The sequence below is a fragment of the Cyrtonyx montezumae genome, unplaced genomic scaffold (genome assembly GCF_038088225.1).
Source record: "Cyrtonyx montezumae isolate F1298 unplaced genomic scaffold, pur_monq_1.0 scaffold_2, whole genome shotgun sequence".
NCBI classification, from domain to species: domain Eukaryota; kingdom Metazoa; phylum Chordata; class Aves; order Galliformes; family Odontophoridae; genus Cyrtonyx; species Cyrtonyx montezumae.
The window spans coordinates 46,969,995-46,994,229 of NW_027071936.1; the positions used below are offsets into that span (position 1 = coordinate 46,969,995).

The window sequence follows — 24,235 nt, forward strand, 5'->3', positions numbered from 1 at the left end:
CTCAAAATTGCCAGTGAAGATTGTTCAGTTTAAAATATCTGTAAAGGTCCAAAAGTCTTCAACATTTTTAAGGACAGAAGTGCTACAGTGTTTAAGGGACACATGCATGTAAAAATATCTTTCATTGAACTGAAACAGTTAATGGCTCTTCTGACAGAAGGGGAAACTTCACAATTTAAATGTAATATATTGCCTTGAGGTCTCTGCTTTGCTTAATCTTATCTGTATTCAAAAAGAATTTGCAGCAGGAGAAATTTCATTGATTTGCTAATTGATATATAGCTTTGAATCCTCATTATATTGCGTGCAGAGGGAAGGGATGAGAGACGAGCACATTCATCTTTTTCGTTAAACTCAGCAGCTTCTCTCTTGAATTAGGTCTCTCTTACCTTATGGAACCTCATTGCTCTCTTGTGCAGTTGTTTTTGCTTTCTTAAAGGATCTTAAACATTGCTGACTCTTGATATTTATCAGTGAAATATATGAAGCGTTTATTCTCTTAGAACTATGGCTTTAATTATGTTTTTGTAGCTGTTGCTTCACAGTTAATGTAATTATAACAACTTGAGTGAGGAAAATAATATTATTTAGCCCTGGAGCATTTCTCAGTAATAACTGGCTTATTTATTTTCATAAGTATTTAGAGGGAAGAAAAGGATCCTGTGCTTTTATTAAGTAACACCAGTTGGCTTTTTTTTTATTTTTTATTTTTTTTAAGTACAGATTAGTTTTCCTTTCTACAGTGGTGGATGTATATAAAAACATTAGAAAACCCTATGTGTAAAGTTATTTCAAACACCGATCAGTCAAAATACAGATGAGGATCAAACAAATAGTGTGAGTTAGTTTAGATAATGAAGGTGTGTGCCTGTTGGATGCCTCTGATGTTTGTCGAGTTGTTAAGAGTCTGCTGGGTGTCATGCTCAACAAGCTGTTCTGGTTTGCCATTGGAGTTGCCTGTGTTTCACAACATGAAGTAAAACTCTCTGTTACTGTGGACAACATTCTGATCTAACTGATATTAGAATGCCTGATATTGATTCAGCTGCGCTGTGGAGCTTTGATTTGTGGCAGAGTGCAGGCTTTGCTCAACTATAGTTTAAAATAGGTTGAGATGGGTGAAGTCAAACCAGGTCAAAAACTTAAATTTAACAATTCTAAATCAGGGAATGTTAATTCAATACTAAGTGTTCAGTTTAATTTCCTCTTACTAAAAAATAACTGCTGTATTGCTGAATTTGGTTTGGTATCTGCCAAAGAAAATAACATACTTATTTTTCTTGTTGTATTGTGCTGTAATATTAAAGTCTCCTCTACATGTTTTAAGTTTCCAAAGTGACTTGCTAGATGATCTTTGAAGCTGAACTGAATAATTCTTTAAAAATTAGAACAGAAAATCTCATACTGAACTGATGGATGTCAAACAGTGATGTGTGATTTGGGGAAGAGGTAGCCTGCCATTCAAAGTTCTGTCCCTGCTGCCAGAAACATGCACATTTTCCATAACAAGTCAACATATCATTTCCCATGGAGAGGGAGAGTGATGGTCCGCAGTGGGTCAGGAAAGCCCCCCAGGAGAGATGCCTGGGGTGGCCATCTGCTGCAGGAAGCTATAAAGGACACATCTCTTTCATTTCCGTTGCTGTGTGTGCACAGGTGAGGGAAACGGTGAAGTGACCTGGGATTGCTCTGGGATTATTTATGGAGAGGGCTTGAGGAGCAACAGGGAAGCAGCTTGCCTGTCAGGTATTGATGTGATGTCTAGCACCCAAACCATCAGTGTGATTTAAAAATTCAGAGCCTCTGGTCCTAGAGTAGAATTCAATTCTTTCAAAATGTGAATTCATTTAATGTGGCAGGCTGCTTCTTATGTTCTTCTTTAAAAATAGAACCTGACTGCGTTATTGCAGTCTTCATAATATATGAAGCAACAGAAGGCTACGTGGAAGCCTTCAATTTTTAAGCAGAAATCTTCTTTGCTACCAGTGGTGAATTGCTTAAAAATTGATGGTGCAATCTGGCCCCCAGCGAACAAGAGATTTCTGGAGAGTGTGTGCTGTGCTTTACTCCATCCTTGTGCTGTGGTGAGAGGCACAGAAACACAAGGCCACAGTCTATTGGAATAGTCTTGATGCCCTTTGGAAACCAAAAGGCCTTAGGATCATTTATAGAAAAGGTTAAGGATTTACTGAACCCTTAGAAATACTATAAGCTACTGCTGTTTTCCTTTCAGTGAAAACAAATCTATTTCCCTAATGGCATGCATAAGTGGAGGACAAAATCATTCTCTAAGCAACAGAGAGACTTTCAAATACACAGAAAAATGAAGGTTGCTCCCTTTATTTGTTTACGTTGCATTGTTGAGGTGTAAGTGCATTTTACATAAACATTTTGCTGTGTGGAGTACTACTGTACTTTGCAATCACAAACTAGAAAACCAGAGTAGCACCTCTTCTGTGCCTCAGCAGGTACGCATAGACAAGTATTTGCAACAGTAAATATGGAAGAAATGCTTATGCCATACGTTGTTATTTTTATCCAAGTAAAATGTGTTTAGAAGTAAAATCTCCAGTAACTTGAAAGCAGAGAAATTTCAGTTGGTGAGGTGGCCAGAGCTGACTGCTGTGCACAGTCCCACATGAGCTGTACAAGGACTGGGGGGCTTGTGGTGTGGGCAACACATGGCAGCTCTATTTATTTCTGAACTGCTCAAAAAAAAGCAAACTGGGGAAGGTGCAGTCTGCCAGACTCCAAGGGAAGCTATGGTAATGAAGATAGGTAAAGTGTTAACCTCTCTACGCTGTTAGTGTTACATGTGTCAGTCACAAAAGTGGTCAGGCTGTAGATGTAAATTTCACTGTACCAGATTCAGGGAAGTATTAATGCTCACACATGCGGTGTGATGCCTCTTTGCTCCAATCTGTCTTGTGAATTGCTGGGCTTGGGTTGCAGAAATTTAGGTAGGGCCTCATGAGTGTTAAGTGGAGGGTGTGGTTTGCAGAGCAGGGTGTTGCTGCTGAGCCACACAGATTATTCACCTGCCAGGAGAACCTGGATTACTCTTCAGCTTGCCCAGGGATGCAGCTTGCATGTTACTGCTGTGCAAAACCCAAGCTTTTTGGAAGTAAGAAGGAAGAGTCTATTCAGGGCTCTCCCTGGAAGGAGTGCTCCTTTCTCACATCTCTGCATGCTGGAAGGTCATGGGCTGTTTTTTCTCAGGGGTCTTGGTCTTTTCCCCTCAGAAATGAATCTCAAACACTGCATAGCAGCCTTGACACAATTTTCTAGGTATCATCTTCTCGCGTTATTGTCAGGCTCTGACTTGACCCTTTTAACTCAATCAGCTTAGGAAAGAATATAGAGCACCATACTGAAGAACTTAAACAGCTGCACTTAAGGCATTTCTGGCACTTTGGGCCATCAGTATAATCTGCCATGAAACTGAAACCTTTCCTTGTCTTCTACTTATCCTTGTGGTGCATGACTTTTTATGGTTTTTTTTTTTTTGTTGTTGTTTGTTTGTTTTAAGCATAAAGATAAATCATTCGACTGAATTTGAATTACAAGAATGTAAAGGGAATGCAGGCAAATAGTTTTCTATGTGAAATTAATTCATTAATTGCCAAACACTCCGTGAAGAGCTACTGCAATAATTTGAAAGCTGTAATTAACTGGTTAAAAGCAGGCTGTATCCTTGCTTGATGTGTTTGCATCCCATGGTGTGAGAGTCCTACGGCCACAGTTCAGTTGCTTCTCATTGCCTGGGGAAGCCCAGCAGCCTGACTGCTCGTATTTTTCTGTCACCTTTCTGTATTTCCCCCTCTGCTCTTTTTTGTATCTGCTCCTGCAGTTGCAATGGTGATTATTCTATACAAGTGTACATTACATAATGGTAGAGGAATTAACAGATTTGCCTTCAAAAGTTTGCACCAGCAGATCATGTTTTATGTTCAATTCTGTTATGTTTGAAATCTGCTAAGACATTTCTTCTCTATTTTTTTTCTTTTCCTCCTAGGATGTTGTATTTAAATTGCTGAAGGATTTTTCCTGTGAAAAGCTTTGTTCTGAGAAGTAGTCGCTGTTTGTCCACTTCACATAAAGCCAGTGATTTGTGCATAGAGAAACAGTACATATATTCTCCTAGAAAGTTAAAATAATACTATTATCAAATTAGCATTGGAACACAGAATCCAGGGCTGTCTGTGCTTAAAAGATCTTTCAGTATTTGCAGTACTACTATTAACCTCTTAAATTATGAAGTGTTAGCAAGAGGCATGCTGAAATCCTTGTTGGTTCTGCAAAGCCCAGTAGAAAGCCCATGAAGATGAAGTGAAGGTGTGGGGATGATTTTGTTTGCAGTCACTGCAGGTCACCACTGCTTATTGAAAAGGAGAAACTGCCAAGTTCACCACCTGGAAGGAAGCAGAGCAGAGGGCCCTGTGTTATTTCTTCATAATAAGACTAAGGCACACATTTCCCTTGTGAAGTATTTGAGAATGTCCATTACAGAAATATGGATACAGATCTTGTGTCTGAATTAGCTGCTTTCACTAGCTACCTGGTAGAGTGTTTTGGACAATGAAGATACACCGCTACTCTGTAAATGCTGAAAACAGTAATACTAAGATGAAGGAGTCTATAAGTAGGAAAGAAAAATCCATTACAGGATCAAAAAGTAACTGTAACAATTATTTAAATGGCTGAATCAAGGCTTTATAGAGCAATTTGTCGTCAGCTTCTCTCAGGAGCAGCTTCTGTTTTCTTTTGACAAGGAAAATAGGTCAGAGATGAATTGAGTTCTAAAAACAACTGTTTGCCAGCAGCTTAAGGAGTTGCAGCCTTTCTTTCTACTGGGAACTTGGCCTTCTGAGTAGAACAAGCGAGTGAGTCCTAGAGAAAAATGAAGCCTGGGTTTGTTCTTAAATGTGGAGATCAGAATTAGATCCTGCAAATGAAAAAATTTAAAAACATGTTAAGGACTGGGGGAAAAAAAAAACAGGTCACAAAGTTTCATTTGAGAAAGATATATTCATGTTTGAGGCTATTTTCTGTGTGATACCCTGTTCTCTGTCAGTGGAGAATGGCAGCCAAGATGCCAGAGCAGAAGGGCAAAGTGGTCTTTCTTGCTTGCCTCAAAAAAATTAATAAATAAATGAGTTGCAATTCTTGAGTACACTGTATTTTTGTGCACCCATTTCACACTATTTTTGAGAATGGTCCTAGCTCACATTGACCGTTTGCATTAGTAACACTTGGTGGCAGTCTCTAAAGCATTCCAAAATTCCAGAATGTGTATTTGCTTAGGTATGTTGGAGTTAGTATCTTATGAGTTTGATTAGTGTATAATATGCACATGCTCAAGAAGTGACGAAAGAAAAATACTGCAGAAGTGCAGTATAGTAACTTGTGAGAGAGTTAATGTACTGAAGTTTGTGGATGTTGTTGTGCTACCTTGGTAAAACTGGGAGATGTTTATGATCAAAACATTAATAAAAGCAGAATCCTTTTGCCAAGGATTTCATTTCTATCAGCCACCTATGTTTACTGTTGTGACATAAATGCATAACTTAATGGAAGTAAGGGTAAATGAGGGAGGGTAAGAATCATGACATCTAGAGTTTCAACATTCGTAATGTCATGCACTATGGACTGCATCTGTCAAGCTTATGAATTTTGTTTTGGGGTATTTAAATGGAATTGAATGTGTTTGTTTTCCCCCTACAATCTAGGTACTAAAAGGGCAGATGTCTTGGTAAAATGTGAATTTGTTCTCTAGGCAAACAGGATGAACAGTACTTGAATATTCATATTTACTGAATGCTTTATTTTTTATCTAAAACAATTTTAAGGGACATATGTGTGTTATGTTTCTAAGGCATTAATGAAATCTTAGTATAACTCCCTACTTTATAGTTTGATATTTCCAAGTGTACAAAATGTGATCTGTAGAGGTCCGTAAGGGTCCCCTTTGCATAGATACTGTCACTAGCTCATCTCAAATATCATTGCTAAAGCAGAAGCATGCTTCTCTTAAGCCTGAAGTTGCTAACTCCAGGCTGTGACTTTTTTGTGTTGTAAAAATGTGTTGTTAAAAATACAGCCCAACAGTTTTTTATACATTATATAAGTGCCACCACTTAGCAAAAATCTCATGGAGCAATTAAACCCTTAGCTATGTACATATGCAATCCATGCACAGCTTCTCTCCCACATTGAATGGGCACATTAGCTAACCATATGCACATTTAGTTGAAACCTGGCTTAGAAAGCCTGCCTTTATTCCGGATCTACCCATTAAGCTATTTCTAAGCAACAGATCAATTCCTGTAAGCTTCACAAACTCGCTGAAGTGAGATGTCTAACAGGAGTCAATCCTTTCCGTTCAGCGTGCCATCTTTAATCCTGCCCTTAAGTAGGAAGGGTGATTTTTCCACTCCACTACGTTTTTCTTGGTGAGTGCTAATTTGGATGATGTAGAGTCCCACAGGTTTGTGTGCTGTGCTTGAATCGTGCTCAGGTGGTCACTGGAGGTGAGATCTTACAAGAGCTGAGCTCCATAGTGCATGGGGAGAAAGGAGAACGGAGGATAGTGTTTGCAAGGACCTGTTGGAGAACTGGATACACAGATGCTTTGCAGCGGATGGTTCCTCAGCATGTGTCTTGCCAACAAGACATTGTGGAAAGCGGCTCTCCTTTTGAGAATGATGGTTACTCCCATAGGGACACCACTGCCACGTGCATGAAGTGCTGTCCTGCTTTCAGGGAGGGCTGGGGAAAAGCAGGCAGCAGCCCATCTAGCATTCCAGTGCGGTTATCCCTTTGTGGAAATATCATGTGAAACCACATACTGTCTTCACTTGACAGCTCCACACATGCATGCTCCTGTGCCTTCCCTTGCCCCAGCTGAAGGAAGGCCATGCTGGTGAGGGACTGTGTCCCAGCCAAGGGGTTGCAACCCCAAGCAGGAGAGTCTGTCCTTGTATTTTGGGAAATATTGTCTTTTGGGCTGTACAGAGAATCAGAATTTGCTGCAGGGCTTCAGGAATGACAGTACTCAAGGATTATGTACTTCTGCTGTCAGCTCAGTGCCTGCATGAGGAGGTCACCCAGGTTGTGGCTTCTGCAGAACATGAAGCAGCACAAGCTATCTCAGAGCCTGAGCTTGTGGAAGAAGCATTCAAAAAACTCATGTAGATCTGTATACTCCTTCAATTTAAACAACATAAAGTTGTTCATAGCCTAAGGAATTATTTCTGTTTGTTTTCTCAGTACTTTAAGTTGTTGTTTATGTGCTTTAAGTAGTGTCGTTTTGGAAGAAGGAGGGTTCATGCACTTTGTATGTCTATTTATGCTTACTGCTTACTACTTTTCTTATCTGTGTGTGATATTTTAAGCTCGATTACCTCCTGGTGTTGATATGTCTGTCCTGCTTTGCTAAACTCAGCTGATGCTTGTTGGCCTCACTGCATGTTTCCAAAAATACAAACTTCAGAGCAACAAGATTCAACCAAAATAAGCATTGAAGGCATATAGTTGCAGGACACTTAAGTACGCTGTGCTACAAACAAATAATAAATATTAAATGTACAGCACTTTTCAGCTACTCTGTCCCATCGTTTGCTGGAACTCTGTGTGAGTGCCTTCTAACTTGCTCTTTCTCTTTCTTCATGCTTTCGTGGATTCAGAGAGAGGTAAATGATTTTCATTTTCCCATTATTCTTTGTGTTTATCTTTCCAGCTTGCACCAAACTGCGCATACCAGTTTGCTTGTGAATACTGTCATTCAGAAGCTCACCTGCAGTGAGGTGCATTTATGTCTCTGTCACCTTTTCAGCTTGCTATTAACAGTGTTGTCAAGTCGAACTGTGTGGTTTTTTTCCAGGTCCCAAGCCCTCAAGTACTAGAACAATTTAAATGTATGTTATGCAGTGGATTTTGATACTGGCTTGTTAAGGTGTTTGACTTTAGACACAGTCATTCTGCATGTTCTGAAATAAAGGAAAGTTATATTATAGTCTCTCCTTTAAGAAAAAAGAATGCTATACTAACTGCTGGGGACTTTAAGAATGAAGTTTAGCAACAGTTGGAGGCATTGATATTTACTTCCAATTTTTGGCATTAGATTTTTTGAATGCAGCTGGGCTGGTCGCTTGTCCTTGGAGTCAGATGAAAAGTTGTCACCGGCACGTTTGATTTGTTTGGGTTCACAAAGGGACCCTTTGGGATTCCTGACACCGCTTCCCGCTGGTGGGAGCTCACACAGTGAAGCATTGTAGTCCCATGCTCTGTAGCACAAGGGCTGCAGCCACGCCAAGGCCTCCTGCTGATAGAATCATGTCTCGCAGATGAGGCACGGGTTTTGTTTGCTCTTCTAAATTGTAAGGGCTTGATGCTGGGACTGGGTGGAAGGAATGTGGCTGAGAGATCCAGGCAGACGCTCAGGTTTGCTTTGTGGAATATAATGAGAATGCTTTCCAGGCTTGACTGGTTTTTAATCAGTTCTTTAGGCAGCATTGGCCTAGGGAAATGTTTGAACTTTCTTCATTATGGCTTTGCAATCTAATGTAGATTTCATGCATGTAGAAAGTGATGATCCTCCCAGACTAACGCTAGCAGAAGTGTGCTGCAAGCAGATTCGTGGGTAGTGTCTGTGCATGATTGCTTGTTCTCTGTCTGCATAATAAAGAGCAACGGAGAACTGGTGTGTGTTGCTTATAAAGAGATTCTTGGTGGAGAGATTCTGTTCTAACACAGTCTGCTGTCTTCTTCACTTAAATGTGTAGTAGTACTTTGAGCTCAACTTGATGTGTTTCTTTATTAAATTTTTAAATATTCCCTGAAAGCCAAAGCCTACATCTTCCAATTAGATCTGGGAAGATAGAAGCATTGTTAAAAATATCTAAATACTAATTTGTGGAAATAAATTTACAGGATCTACTGCAGAGAGGCTGTTTAGATGTTTACAGGCATAATAACAAGTTCACCTATTTTAAGGAAATTTAGCATTCGCACAGAGTGCTAGACTGGCCGTCCTGAGAAGTTAAACCAACTGTGATGCTACGAAGCAGAAGCAGCAGCTGCAGTGGATTTGTCAAGTTGCTTCATTTGTGTATTTTTCCCTTGAAAATCATGCTGCGCAGGGTAGCCCCCTGGCCATGCATATTTCATTAATATTGTGAAACAATTAAGCAAGAAAAAAAATTACATTGAACAATTGGTGGCAGTAAAATGTCCGTGGTCATTGTCTCCACTGGTTTTCATAGGATCTGTCCCTGAAGTTGTCTTCATTTCAGTTTATTTAAAAACCGAGCTGAGGCCTGAGCTGCTGCTCAACTTGTCACCTTGCTGTGTCTGCCCAGCAGCTGAGGAGCAGCCATGACCCCACGGTGGTGACCCCAACAAACATGACAGGTTAACCTCCTTGTCTTGTCTGTGAAAGCAGTGCTTTAGCCACGGGATCATGAGGTGAGACTGGAAGACTAGCATGGAACAAAAATCTTAAGTCTGCAGTATTTGTTGGTGCGCTCTGTTGACACAATGAATAGATTGGGATCTTGACTCATAATGTGACCGTGTTAGTCGGTGGTTCTTTGCAAGGGTGGTATGTAGCACTTGGTATTGAAAAGGGGCATGGTTTGTAGCATCCTCAGAGCCATGCCTGGGGAAACAGTGGCACCAGGCCTGAGGTCTGTCCCCTGCCCTGCACAGTGAGGTGATCCAGCATTGGATTGAGGGGAATAACTTCTGCAGCTGGGTCAGGTTCAGCGTGTTAGAAGGAGATGGGAGTGGAAGTCGTTCAAGTGGTTCGAGCCTGGAAGTGTTGGGCTTCAGCAGGCTGGGTTTCAAACATATTGGCTCCATGACGGTTTTAACAAACTAACTTGGATGTGCACAGAACTGTAGTAGTGATAAGACTTCAAAGAGTAACGGGGAGGCTGTGTGTTTTAGGGTTGCCAGATTAAAGCCTCTGAGTATTGCACAAAGCTAGCAAGTGACGTTGTCAAGAAATGAAGCACGCTCAGCCTTTCAGCAGGGGATAATTTGCACTATGCATTTCATGCATGAATTAGAAAAACAAGCTATGTTGTGCCAGTGCCCTTTAAGGAGAATTTAATAAATGCAGAACTGATGTATTTCTTCAAGGGTACGCTTTAAAAAAAAAAAAAAAAGTTTTGTGAAGACTGAAATATGAAAAGACTCCTAGAAGTCTCAGTTTGCTTCGAAGAGGTTCCTAAATACCTAGGCCAAAAACTGACAACCAGGATGTGTAATGGTGGACATACCTGCCATAGTGGGTTGGATTTGGGCAGCAGGAGCTCTGCAGGCTGGATCTGTTGGGGTAAAGAAGAATTGCAGAGCTTTTCTTTTATTTTTGTGATGTGTTTTTTTTTACTTCATGATTTCTTGCACCTAAACTTGCTTGACATTTGTGCCATTAGATTACTTGTGTCTTGGAAAAAGCCTCATGAAAGAATGGTCTTGTTGATGTTAGTTTTTATCCCCTTTTCTTCTCATGTGATTTTCCTTGCCTTTCTCCTTCTCTGTTCATTTATTCTGCTCTCATGGACACTGTGTTGTCTGTCCCACTGTGTGTGAATGGCAGCCTCCTGCCAGGTGGCTTCTGACTCCGCTCTGCCATCGTAGCGGCTGCACTCCCCTTTTTTCTTCTTTTTTTTTTAATTTTCCCACAAACCTCAGCTCTCTCCATTTTCTCGTCCTTTTCCACAGATCTCTGGGTAGCTATTTCCACTAATGCAAAGCACAATCTGAAGGCTATGGGCTCAGGAGCCCACTTCACTGCAGCCCGGCAGGGTGTGCTCTGTGACCCCACAGACACAAGGCACACATACTGTGCACACTGGTATATAGAAATAAACAATCATTTTCTGGAGGCAGTTTTGAGTGAATTTAAATCAATTTTAAGCTGAGCCTAGAGGATATAATTTCCTTCTTCGAGGATTCTTGTTACAATTTGTAATACATAAATCTGCAAAGCAATTTACATTTTCCTGCATGTGTATCATTTTAATACAGTTGTTCTAAATAGCTGCTAATTCAATTTTCATGGATAAAAGTAGAAATTTCCTAATTTTGGGGTTCGAGGCTATTTTTTTGTTTGTTTTTGGTTGGTTGGTTTGGTTTGGTTTGGCTTGGTTTTTTATATGGTTAATGCAATTCTACACTCCTTTGGAAAAGCAAGGAAAGGCAATGGAGGATGTGATGCTTTTTCAGGCTGTACTTAATTGGGATGTCTCCTAGGACTGTAGCCTAATAGTGGCAAATGGCCATGACTGCTATTCAAACAGAACAGCATTAGCATAAATCACATTTAGTGTGATTATATTCATCCAGGGTTGAGCAGCTAAGTGATGCCTAGCCAGGTGTTAAATAGGTATGGCTATCTAACTTCTAGTCAATTACTGTAGACATTTGGCAATTAAGGGGGGTAAAGGAGCAAATAAAAATGAAATTCCATTCCACTTAGCACCTTACGTTGTCTTTGCAGATCTCTAATTGCTTTTTAAAATGTGTCTCAGTAGTATTTTAAACTATTCAGCAGAACCAGTCTTACCCACTTGTGCAACAAAATACATTTTCCACCTATTTTCTGTTTTTCTAGCTTTTTTTCGGGCTACTAATTTACACCAGGTTCCTATGTCCTGAATGGTACTAGTAGATAAGGTGCTATATGTGCAAATGATTAAAAAATAATCCCAGTGCCCCTTCTGTTGCCATACCAACAGAAATGATCTGTTTGTGTTGTGAACTTTAAGGAATATAGAAATGAAATATTGTTTTCTCACTAGTCTTGCTGCTCTCTCTACTGATGTGAAGAGAATCTTACTGGGAGCTGTGGTTCAAATCCTGTTAATTTCACATGTGCCCACATCCTGTGGAGAAGGGCAAGACTCCAGCTGGATGAGATAGGATCTATTCATTCTGTGCTAGCTTTGTATCCTGCCCTGCATTTCTTAAAGGCTTCTCAGTTTCTTCTTTCCCTTGTCTTCCCAGCAAGGTGTGAAGGGAGGAGAATGGTGAGAGGAGTTATTTCCCTTTTTTATAAATTTCTATTGCAAGCACATTGCTCAGCACTTCTTCATTATTGAAGGGACTGTTTACCCATAAATCTCACTTAAGTGTTAATTGGCTTCAAGTAAGCTGCTGTTGAATGAAGGTTTTCAGAGTAAGTGACCCAGAAGGGATCTGAACTGAGAGAAGCATCAGAGAGCAGTCTTGTGTTTTACTTGGTATTCAAGGCTTTGGACAAATAAATTGTTGCCTTCTGGTCCTGTGCAGGGGGAACATTGCTCCCGAGTTTTATTCTGTTAGCCATGGTTTTGGGAGCAGTTACTATGGAGTGATCAAAGCAATGCCCTCCTTCCCCCCAGAGAGCTCTGCTCTCCTTGTGCCTCACTATGCCAAACACCAGGCTGCACTGGGTTCCTGCTGCCAGCCTGCCCACTGGGATGCTAGGTAGGTCACTTCAGGAATTAAAGGAATCAGTGGTATTGTTTGTGCTCTGTCAAAACAGAAGTGGATGATGTGCTTGCTAATTTTGATGGATCACTTGGAAACAGCTGGTGCTGACAGGGTTGTGCGTGATGCACTACCACCAGTTTTAAGGAGCTTGGGTTTCCTTCTTTGCCTCAGCAGGCTTACAGATGATCATCTAAAGGTTTATGCATGTTCACAATTTCCATATGTAATTAGCTGATTTACTTTGTTCAAGCTGTTCAGGTACTTAAAGTGAGGCACTGGTGTGTGTGTCTCAAACACCACTACACGGGCTTTATTAGCTCTCAGTAGTCAAGATTGATGTGCTAGCTGGCATTTCATTTGCTGCTGTAATTGCACTATAATTTCACACCACCTTGCTTATGCATGTGTCCTGTTAACACAGGAATATTTACTGTAGCAGCAGGAGCAGACACCACAGTCTGAGGATGAGGCTGCTTGGTACACACAGCATCCCAGGGAAGGGCCGCTTCTCCTGCTCCTTCAGTTCGATAGTGCCTGAATAGGATTTCACAAGGTGGAGAAAAGACATTTCTTGGTATCCTTGGGCAGATACCAGAGCAAGCGGTAGGAGTGTGAAGATGTCTGTGGTGGAAAGTGCTAGGTGACCTGCATGCAGAGTCTTTGACTACCATCTCTGTCACTTGGCCACTGAGCAGAGGTCAGAACAGCCATTCGTAGGTTGCTTGAACTTGAATTTGACTGGCAATGCAATGTCTTCCAAACCTCCATGACTTGCTTTGTTGGCTTGATCCCATCTTGCTTTATATTAATGACAAGTTTCTAGCTGATAACTTTCAAGCTACCAAGAGATGCAAGTTACGCTCTGTGTCTGTGCAGCCTCTCACAGGGTGTGGCCTGGTGCTGCACAGTGCTCCTGGGCTCCAGGTTTCTATTTATTTAAACGTGGATCTGCACAGCACAGGCAACTCAGCAAAACAGTACAGCTGCTCGTCTTATAAAGGAACCCATAAATCATTCATTTACATGTCCTCAAAGGAGTATTAATGATTTGGGGTTAATTACTGCAAATAGTAATGAATAGCCATGTCACTCCAAAAGAACATGCCTTGATCCAGCAGTGTGATGTGTAACAGCAGGTTGCTTGTTTGTGCATCTTTGCTAGCCTGCACCTAAGATCACAGCCAGCATGTTTGATTGCCAGATTGAAGTCTCTATTCTACTTTCAAAGTGTTCAGGGAGGAGGAAGACCTTCTAAAGCAAAGTTTTGCACATGTAGAAAAAGTGCTTCAGCTGTTCCCAGGATGTTCAGTGTCTTGGTGTACTTGCAGTTCAGCAAAAGGGACAAAGGTGCTGAAAGACTTTTGTGGATTGTGTCTGAGGTGCTTGGGAGTGAGGCTGGAACTAAGGGACCTCCAGACATCTTCAACAGGCCGTCTTTTCTGGGGTTATTGCTGTGGGGTTTGACACAAGTCATGATCCGCTGAGTTAAGACATGCCCATGTTATTCCTCCAGCACTGTCCCTCTGTAGGGTGCCTGTGTCATATGTGCAAATAGAGCAAAGCCAAGGAGGAGCTCCAGCTTGCCTGTGAGTAGCTGGGCTGGGGGTAACCACCCCCCTTTGCTGTGAGGATTTGTCACTGACAAAGCCTAGAGCTGCCAATCTAAATATAGGCAATGTACTGAGCGGCAGGACAGTGCTCCTGTCTGCTGTAGGACTGGAAGTCCAGCTCTGCATCAGCCACCAGCATCCTTGCATGCTTTCCTATGCCTCAGAACCAGCCTCAGATTCCTCCTCTGTGAAAGGGTTAATGACCCTCTATCCCAGGAGTGTCATGAAGCGAGTTAGCGCTACAGGGATAAAGTGATGGGCTCTTAGAGCAGAGACAGCCCTGAACTCAGTATCTAAATGGAACGTGTCCAACCCTGACACTTTGTTTACACACTGTTCATGCTTTGACTTCTTAAGAAGTACTTCAGCACATAAACAACCTAAGAACAAGGAAGCATCATGATGGCTTTAGAAAACTGTACACCGTCATGGCTACTAGTTGGGACAGTGCAGAAAATCTCTTTTGTGGGGCATCCTTATTTAACTTTTGAAAAAATAAGGTCAAATATTTAGGCCAATTAGTTTGAGCAAAGCTCAGCAGGTTCACATCTCCCTTATGCAACCAGATCTCTAATTACTATCTGCTTATTTTAAACACTTTTATATCGTCCTTCAAGATGCGTTCTTTTTCTGCCTAGACCACCATTTGCCATTTTTTCTTTTTTTTAGCATTTAAAAGCTGCATGTGTGATTTTTGTCTTATCCTGTAATTTTCTCTCTCCTTTGTCTTTAATAAGTACATATTTTTCTATGTATTTACAATTGCTTTTGGAGTTATGGGTATTATGTTCGGTAAATTACTAGTGTTAGGAAACTGTACTGAGCTTTTAATTATATAGATTAACTATCAAAGCTTATATATTTTTCAGAGGTATGCATTGTATTAAATTTGTAGATCTGCTTTGTCTGAGATGTGTTTTGTTCTCTAATAGCTGAAACGTGCTTGTTAAAGGAGGGCTGACTAGGTATTACTTCTTCAAATATGTCCATTTGTTTTGTTTGTGCAGAGACTTTGCATACGTGGCAAGAGACAAAGACACCAGAATTCTGAAATGTCATGTGTTTCGATGTGACACGCCAGCAAAAGCCATCGCCACAAGTTTACACGAAATCTGCTCAAAGGTAAGTGGATGTAAAGGCAGCTGCAAGAGTCTGCTGAGAGATTCCTCAGCACAATGCACACAGTCAGCAGCCTCCCACTGTTAGCTTCGTATCTCTGGTAGCCAGAAATGATACAGGGAGTTTGTAAAAGATACAAAGGAACGGGAGTAATAGGAGGATGTGCATTTAGATTTGAGGATGATGATACTTGCGTTTGATTGACAAGTGTAAATACAGACTGAGAATCTTCTTGAGTAATAAAGAAGTTGTGTGTTGAAAATGGAAAAAGAACACATAGTTTCAGTTAATGACCAATGATGATGTGTAACTCCATAAATACATTAGACCTTGTCTGAATGGACTTCTTCAAGCAGGACAGACATAACAACAGTTGTCAATGTTTTGCTGCCCTATTCAGGGGGAAAGGGGAGAGTTAGGCTGGCAGATGATAGAAGGATCTTAGTTCTTAGTGGCACTTTCTGTAATACTGTGGAGACAGCTGTTCTCTTCAGTCGTTTAACCTTTTATCTGCCACCATTCCCTGGTTATTAATAATTTTTATTTTTTCTGTGATCCGTTCATGAGCGTCCTCAGTATGGTCATGTCATGTAGTGCTAGGGCAGCACATCCTTTACAGCTGAAAAAAATGTTTGAAAGGCTTTGTGGGGAAATACTTAAGCTAGAGTGCTTGAAACTATTCTTATTTCTTCTGTTGAGCTATGGATTTGAGACTACATTCACCTTTTTAAAAATATGCTGCTTGTTTTGGTTTTCCTTAAAACATGTCACATTGCAGCAGAGAAAGAGTAGGCAACAGGGACAGAAGAGCATGAACAGCCCTCCCTTGTAACTTTTCCCTCCTCCTGAGTCACATCTCTTCTAGAAAAGCTCATTTTTAAACCCTGAAGTTTCACAGTTCCCCTGACTTACTGCATGCCTCTGTGTGTTTGCTTTTTACATTTTGTCTTCACATCAGCAAATGAAAGTCAAGGATGTTAAGTTCCCTTCTGAAGCCAGTATAGTCTAAACATTTTTTGTTTTTGCAATGCTGCAGTTGTGGGTACTGAATTCATGATGTTTCACACCAACGAAGTGAGGGGAGGCAGTCAGGCACTGATGGAAGGTGGGCAAGCAGTCCGGGCTGGTGGTGGGGCTGGGAGTGGCAGGAGCTGTGCTAGGTGGCACTGGATAGTGTCACTGCAGTGGTGGTTCACTAGAGATGCCTGAGCCTGCTGTCTCTCATCTTTGTCCTCCATCTCAGCTCTTGCAGATGTTTCTAGCAAGTCTAGCAGGGAAATGTGTGTCTTTACAAAAGCTTCTTTTGTCCAATAAGCACAACATCGAGGACATGCACAGGGTATGTGACTTATGCTGTCAGAAAGGCAGGAAAGCTGTTGTGTAATTGTGGCTTGAAATTCCTGGCAATACTGGATCATAGAGCAACTGAGCATTTACAGCAAGAGCTAATAGTAACAGAGAATAAAATAGAATAGTGCTGTTGAGCAGGGTGTTGTTCCTTCGTAATTCAGCAATAGATGCAGTCCTGATTCAGCAAAGTACCTGGCATCTGCTGTCTGACACACTTGACCTCTTTGCTGAGCCAGGGCTTCTCCCTAAGCTATTGAGTATCATTTTTCATTTTCAGGTGGGAATACTGCCATGTGTCTCTGTAACAGAGAATACTTCAAATATAAACCTAGCAATAAAGAAAAAAAAAAGGGAGAAAGGAAAAAAAAATACAAGAGAAATGTTCCAGAAGTATCTTTAGACCAAGTGTTGTTTACAGGAACTCTAGTTATCTCTACAGCTTAATTACTATCAATAGTCATTAGTGTAAGGAAGCAGATAACAGTGTTCCATATTTTAGTTTTGGATAACCTCCCTTAACTTCCCTGGGATCCTTCATAGTCATGTATTTGCAGGGAATAATGATCCAAAGTGGTTGTTTTGAAGTGTTTTCCTCTTTTGTTAGTATTTTGAGGGAGGAACATGTTGCATTTTGCATGGAATTTTTAATGCCAGAAGAAACATAAAAATGGAAATAAAAATGACAGGCAGCAGAATATAGATCAGAGAGGTACATGAATAATGAATATATTTATTGTGTTAAATATTTGTTTCTTGCAATGTTACTCCTCACAATTTTTCTGTTGATAAGAATGGCTAGTCTTTAACTCTTCCATTCTTCTTTCATCTAGTCTTGAATGTCTCTTAAGTTCAGTATGTAGATAAAGAATGGGTGAATAAGCCATGGGCAAGCTGAAGTAATTTATGAAGGATGACTTGGTTACTCATGTAGTTTCTGACTAATTTCAGAAATCAGAGTCCTAATAGGAGTAGATTTATACTTGGAGTTAATACTGTATGACATTTTTTTAAAAATATGCTGGATTGTCACTGTCTTACTCAGATTATGGCTGAACGGAAGAATGCTAAAGCTATGGCCTGCAGTTCAATGCAGGAGAGGACAAACGTCACCCTTGATGTTCCTCTGCAAGGTACCACACATTACAGCTGATTGTGCTATTTTAGATGTGTTTTATTTCTGGCACTGTTTTTGACCAAAATGGACCCTGTTGTTTGGAGAGTCTTTTAACCACTTTATCTGACTGTGAGCTGGTATTGTATTAAACATTTTTATGTATTGATCCTATTCAAACTAACACAGTCATGCTAAGTTATGTCAGCTTGTACATTTTGTCTTTTGTTTTAAAAAACAACTTTTGCAAACACAGTCTGTCATACTTGTGGCTACTTGCATATATTGTCCAGTTCATATCAAAATACTTCTTGAGACAAATCAGCCAAATTTGCCCTTAAAGCAGAACATGCTTCGGTTAATCTCAAGAATGTAGGACTGCTCCTCTTGGGTTTCACCACAGTTTTAGCAGCTTCCAAGGCAAAAGGTACAAGCAGGATAACATTCACCTTGAGGGTCTTGCACACTCCACTACTGCATGGCAAAAGAAAGTTGCCTTTGCATGCCTTGTTAGTCAAAACTTAATAGCTGCTGTTCTGAAGATTCTTCAGAAGAACAAATGTACTGTGTGTTAGCTTTACAGGAAACTAGATGCTTTGAGATCCAGTAGTCCATCCTGATTACCTTGCTCCTAATCTGTACATCAACTTGTGTAATTTTCTGCTCAGACAGCAGTATTGATTCCTCTTAGCTTGTGTTAAACATATTAGAATGGATGATATTAAAAGGATTCCAGATTTTACATAGTTATGCAGTGAAAAATAGGTCTGTATGTCTCAAAGGCACATTCATTTATATTTTGTTGGTTTGTGTTTTTTTTTTAATATGCCAGTAGTATAATGTTGACCCTATTTTTAGTGTAGATGAAGAATTAAATGATGCAGCATTTAAATTCCCTTTGGCATTAGGCTTGTCAGAAGGAGCTGAGATTTGGTTTAATTAGTACAATACCTTCAGAGTAAAATTACTTGACAAACTAGAATAGTTTTAGGTTACTGATGAAATGAAAGTCTTTTTCCAAGCTGTGAGTAGCAGTAAATAGAAATCTCTATTTGTTCCCATGCAGTAGATTTCCCAACACCAAAGACAGAACTGGTGCAGAAGTTCCACGTCCAGTACCTGGGGATGCTGCCTGTAGCTAAACCTGTGGGTATGTGTTAAACATTTGTGACTTCAGAGGGAACTTGCATAAACTCTTAAGGGGCTGGATTATGACTTGCCAAGTGTGATTTTGGAAGGGGAGCAGTTTCATAGGGAAAACATCTAGTATTCAGAGCTTCACATTAATAAGTGTTGTGCAACCAGAGTATTTTGGGAGCTGATAAGAAAGTGTATTTTTTTTACTGCTTTCTCTGAATATGATCTCTGTTACTATTAAGAACAGCCTTAGAGAACTGAAATGGTGCCACAGCTACACGAGACGCTATCCCTTTTTTAATATGCCAGAGGCACCTGTTTTGCTTCTGTAGATGAAGAAAACCAATTCAAAACCCATCATCAAATTCATGTTACTGAGTTCAAAACAATTTGCTATTGTTTACTACTGTGTGAAAATAAAATTGATTCCTCATACGCATTTTCTTCTGTTTTAGGAATGGATACTCTGAACAGTGCTATTGAAAGTCTGATGGCTTCCTCTAGCAAGGAAGACTGGATGCCAGTTACCATGAATGTTGCTGATGCTACTGTCACAGTCATCAGTGAAAGAGTAAGGCAGACTGTCACATTCAAAACATCTTTAACACAAGTGTTGAAAACCAGGAACACGTGAGCATTAGAAAAAAGTGTTCATTTTTTCCTGGAATTCATTTACTTATTTTGCATTTTATTTCTTTGCAGGGCTGTGAGTATCACTGTTTTATAAAGACTGTTAGAATTTGTGACAGCTTCGGCTTTATTTACCATCCCAAGCACGTCCTTAGAAATATAAATTACAAGTAACCTTTAGATACTTAAAACAAATGTGGTGCTATCCTTTCTAGAAATTTTGGGTCTAAAATGTTGTAGGTTAAGCTGTAAGGAGCAATCCTAAGTTCTAACCTCTATTTTCTGTATTCTTTCCATGAAAGCCAAGAGCAGGACTGCAATTTGTGTTTCACTTGACTGTCCTTTGTAGAGCATTTTTCATAGAGCTTGATAAAATGAAACTTTCCGAGAATGCTCACCCCCATCTGTTGATCAGGTCCTAAAGCCTCATCTCTACGTACCAGTAATAGGGCACTGTCTTCAGAAGTCACAACAGCCCTGCATTTCTTCACAAAACTACCACATCCGTTTTAAACTTGCAGCACTACAAAGCACAATATGCTCAGTGCTAAGGCTCAAAGCCTTTGTGTTCTACTGTTAGCCTGAAAAGGGGGACCCAGCACAGGCCTTTGCATACCAGGTATACACAGATTGTGAGAAGGAATTTCACAGCACTGCATCAGTGTTCTCCCCCTGTTTAATCAACTTAACATTGAAGGTAAAATTTCATAGAATATCTGATAGTAATGAACAATAATTTTATTCATAACCAGAATGAAGAGGAAATCATGGTGGAATGTCGTGTGCGGTTTCTGTCCTTCATGGGAGTAGGCAAGGATGTTCATACGTTTGCCTTCATTATGGATACAGGAAACCAGCATTTTGAGTGCCATGTGTTTTGGTGTGAACCAAATGCAGGCAATGTATCAGAAGCTGTTCAGGCTGCTTGTATGGTAAGTGACTGTCTTGAAAAAGCATCTAATAGTACTTATATTTTCCACTACCTCAATCTGTGTGTTCCCAAGTTTGCAATTATATTTACTTCCTGAGATATAACAAGTTAAAACTAGCAATTTGGATTCTGATAACATTTTGTAAATTAAAAATAAGCTTGAAATGTCAGTTTAGTGAACTGTGTCCCTTTAACTTCTGACCTTCTGAATTCTTCAACGTGTGTAAGATCTTTTCTTTAGTTACAGAAGTTATCTAATGCTGGAAGAATAATTTTTATGTAATCCAGTGACAGTGTAGTGAAAAATAATCCTTGTTTGATTAATAATTTTATTAATTAATAATATAATTAATAATCCTTGAGAAACTGATATTTCAATTTTCAAAGAATTGTTGGTATGATTTAGTATCTGCCATGTGCTAAAGAACCATTTCTGCTGAAGGGCTAACAGACCAATGCCTCATTAACTCCATCAGGGCTGTTTGTCACAGTCAAAATGGAAACTTGACTGTATTTCATGAGGAAGTATTGTAAATGTATTTTAAATGCACTGAAAATAATGGCTACAGTAAGGATTGCAGATTGCTTCTGCTTTGTTGCAGTTACGGTATCAGAAGTGCTTAGTGGCCCGGCCTCCTTCACAGAAAGTTCGGCCACCCCCACCTCCTGCAGATTCTGTGACCAGGAGAGTCACAACCAACGTGAAGAGAGGAGTGCTGTCCCTCATTGACACTTTGAAACAGAAACGCCCAGTCACTGACATGCCATAGCTGCATAAGAGAGAAGATTTTCCTAATTAACTGCAGATAACAGTAGCTACGCTAAGGAGGATGAACTGATGATGTTTGGCCTTCCATTCCAAATTGCTGATGCTTTGTCTTAAGAGAATTTATCCGTATCAAAGCAATGCTAGACAAGCATGTTATCTCGTTCTTGCCACCATCGTTTGATATGAAAAGAAGCATGAAAAATTTTTTTGCTGTCAGTGAGTTACATCATGAGCAATGGAAGGTCTGCTTGATTGTAAATACGTGAACATTACCTAAACTCACACAAAGAAAGAGTCTGGCCACGTCCTTCCCAGTGAAATCATACTAAAGTTCTTGGAGTAAATGACGTTTCGCTGTCTTGAGCTGGATTTGTCACAAACCAATCTTAAGTCCTACAGCACTTCCATTCTCAACACTGGAGTTGAGACCAAGGATCAACTACCATTGAATTAATGTGGATTAAATACCAAGTTTTATTTTTTACAGAACTAACCTGTTAATTTTAACTCTTTTGTCAGCATTGGTCTGCCTGACATTCACGTGAATCATTGTCATTTGGTCTCTGTTGTACATTACAGTTGTAGAGAGAAATTGTTTGATACCAAGCCAGTGCTGAAAAGTCCAGGAGCATTTTCAGTAATTGAGTACAGGGTGATCCACTGAAGCTTTTCATCTTTAAACATACAGATACATATGTTGGATGTTAAATATGTCATCCCAAATTGTCATTAATTCATCAGAAATACAGTTTGTTCCACATAGGGCTCATACTAATCCGGAGAGGGTTAGTCAGTAGTTTTACTGTCGTAAAACTCTCACAGAAGCAAAAATGTTACAGATGTTTTCTATACGAGTGTTTGATCAAATGTTCAATTCAGCGTTGGGTTGCACAACTCCCTCTCTGGGTTTGCTGCTAAATCTTAGCGTGCCACAAGAAGAACAATCAGATTTCTGATTATTTACTAAATTCAGTGAAAATTCTTTTAATGGTCTGTGACAAAATAACAAAGAGTTGTTTTCTAACAGGATGGTGCTTCAAGTGGGACAGCTTCATTTCAGTCCTCCTGCTCCAAAGGTCTCCTATAATTGCCTTGGTCCATGTGACTGCAGATTCTGACAAAGTCAGCACAGTAGTGCCCCTTTAAATTGTATCTTGTGCTGATCTTCAAATGCAGTTACGTATCTTTCTTCCTTCACAATCTTCTTTTCAGACCTGCAGATTGGTATAAATTTTGGAAATGGAAAACTGAAGATATTTTTAACTAATGTTAAAAATGTTTTGCTTCCATTTATATATATATGTTCCAAACTCTTATCTGTCTCCCAAGTCTGCAAATTTGGCCATGCTGTAATTTCAAAAGAACGTTGTCAACGTTGTTTTTACGAGAACCATTTTATTTTAACATTGCCGTGCCAGAAATTGTTATAAACAAGATTGTTATGTACAAATAATGATTTTTTTCTTATTTTAAAAAGTCAACAGTAGCACCTGGGCAAAACATGTTAAGAATACAAGGGAAAAGAGCTACTCAAGAAATGTCTGCATTGAAAGTATAGAAGAGCTATCAAAAGAAATTCAGAAATCACAAAGATTTCTGAAAGAAATCTTTATCAAAAGAAATTTGAAATCACAAAACCATAAGAGCCTGATGTGTGAACAAGAGTAGGTGGAAGCTAGCCGTGTAGCTGCAGTATTCTTAATGGAGCTCTCTAGGATACCCTCTAAGGAGCTGATACACCGCTGTGTTCAAGAAACATTTAGATGTTGTACCAGGGGACATGGCGTAGTGGGAAATGTTGTTGATAGGTGGATGTTTGGACAGGATGATCTTAGAGGTCTTTTCCAACCTTGGTGATTTTGTGATCTCAAACCTCTGCATAATAGAGTTTCTGCACCTGGGGCAGTGAAGCAGTTCTGTCCCATTGCAGATCTCCCATTCCTGTTGCCTCCTTTGGACCAGCTCTGTTGCTTGTGCAGTTGGAGGAGTCTGATCTGCAATAACGTGAGTAAACTCCAAAATAATAGACATCAGCTAGGTCTTTGAGTTTGACCCAGCTGTCCACACAGTTGTGCAGGAAGGGAGGTGAGGCAAACCCTCCCCTTTCAGCAGGAGCAACCTTTAAACTAGCTGTGAAACCAGTCTTTGAAGGATGGAGATGACAGCTTGCATATCAGCTTCTGTTTCTCCAGTTTCTAATACTGATCCCAGTTATGTCTGACAGGAACAGTGTTAAAAGAAAAGAAAAAAAATCACGTCCTCTGGTGGCTGCTATCAAAATGTGGTGGCTGGCAATACGTCATTAAGTGAGATCAAGAATTTAAAGGATGTTTCCTTATTAATCATTAAGACTACTTAATCAAAGTTTGTTTTATATACAGAAAATATTTTGACAGCATCTCTCTTTTAACTTTAAAAAGGTGGAAACTCCAGGATTTTAATATGTTTTACAACAATGAATTTCTAACAGTATTGTCAGGTTCAGTAGTGTTATCTACACAGTGCTGCTTTTCCCCAGGAGAGACATAGACCATGTTTAAACCAAACCAACACCTGGCAAACAGCAGTGTAAAGGTAAGAACCCATGTCAGGAGTCTTTACACATCTGTGTTGCCCAGGCTCTGAACACAGAGTTTTCACTGTCAAAATGCACAAGTGCAGGAAGGGTTGAGGGAAAAGAGAGAAAGGTATTTGAAAAGCTGTAGGTCCCTTGAATTTCTTATCTGTTACCAGAATGCTGTTGATTTTGCAAATATTTAAGTAGTTTGCTTAATGGGCTGAATATAGTTGGCCTTTTTGCTCCAGTAGAACTCAAGTTTCTAAAATGGTAAATACACACCCAGGTGTTTGCAGAATCAAAGCCTAAAATTGCCAAGCACATTGTCTTTTACCAAACAACATACTGAGACGCTCTTCACCTATGGCCAAAAATGTGTGTATGGCATATGCGTGTCCAAATAACTGCCACTGTTTTATTTGATGTTATAGCAACCCTTCAGTTATCTATGCATTTTTTATAATACCTAGCGATTCTATAAGCAGGCAGCCACGTGTTCAGTATGCCTTGTATGTCTGATGCCATATTTTAAATTAACCTG

The 24,235-nt window shown here is 40.0% G+C and overlaps 1 protein-coding gene across 11 annotated transcripts in view; it reads left to right on the forward strand.

Annotated features, from left to right (window-relative positions):
• Positions 1–22,712, forward strand: part of APBB2 (amyloid beta precursor protein binding family B member 2) — a 149,645-nt gene extending 126,933 nt beyond the window's left edge. For all 11 annotated transcript variants that reach the window (XM_065737114.1, XM_065737120.1, XM_065737116.1 and 8 more), the window contains 6 exons: positions 15,098–15,212; positions 17,602–17,689; positions 18,737–18,820; positions 19,263–19,378; positions 20,190–20,369; positions 20,971–22,712. In XM_065737114.1, coding sequence (XP_065593186.1) covers positions 15,098–15,212; positions 17,602–17,689; positions 18,737–18,820; positions 19,263–19,378; positions 20,190–20,369; positions 20,971–21,138 — 751 coding nt within the window. In that variant the 3' untranslated portion in view covers positions 21,139–22,712. The remainder of the gene's footprint in view (positions 1–15,097; positions 15,213–17,601; positions 17,690–18,736; positions 18,821–19,262; positions 19,379–20,189; positions 20,370–20,970) is intronic.
• Positions 22,713–24,235: the final 1,523 nt, after the last annotated feature.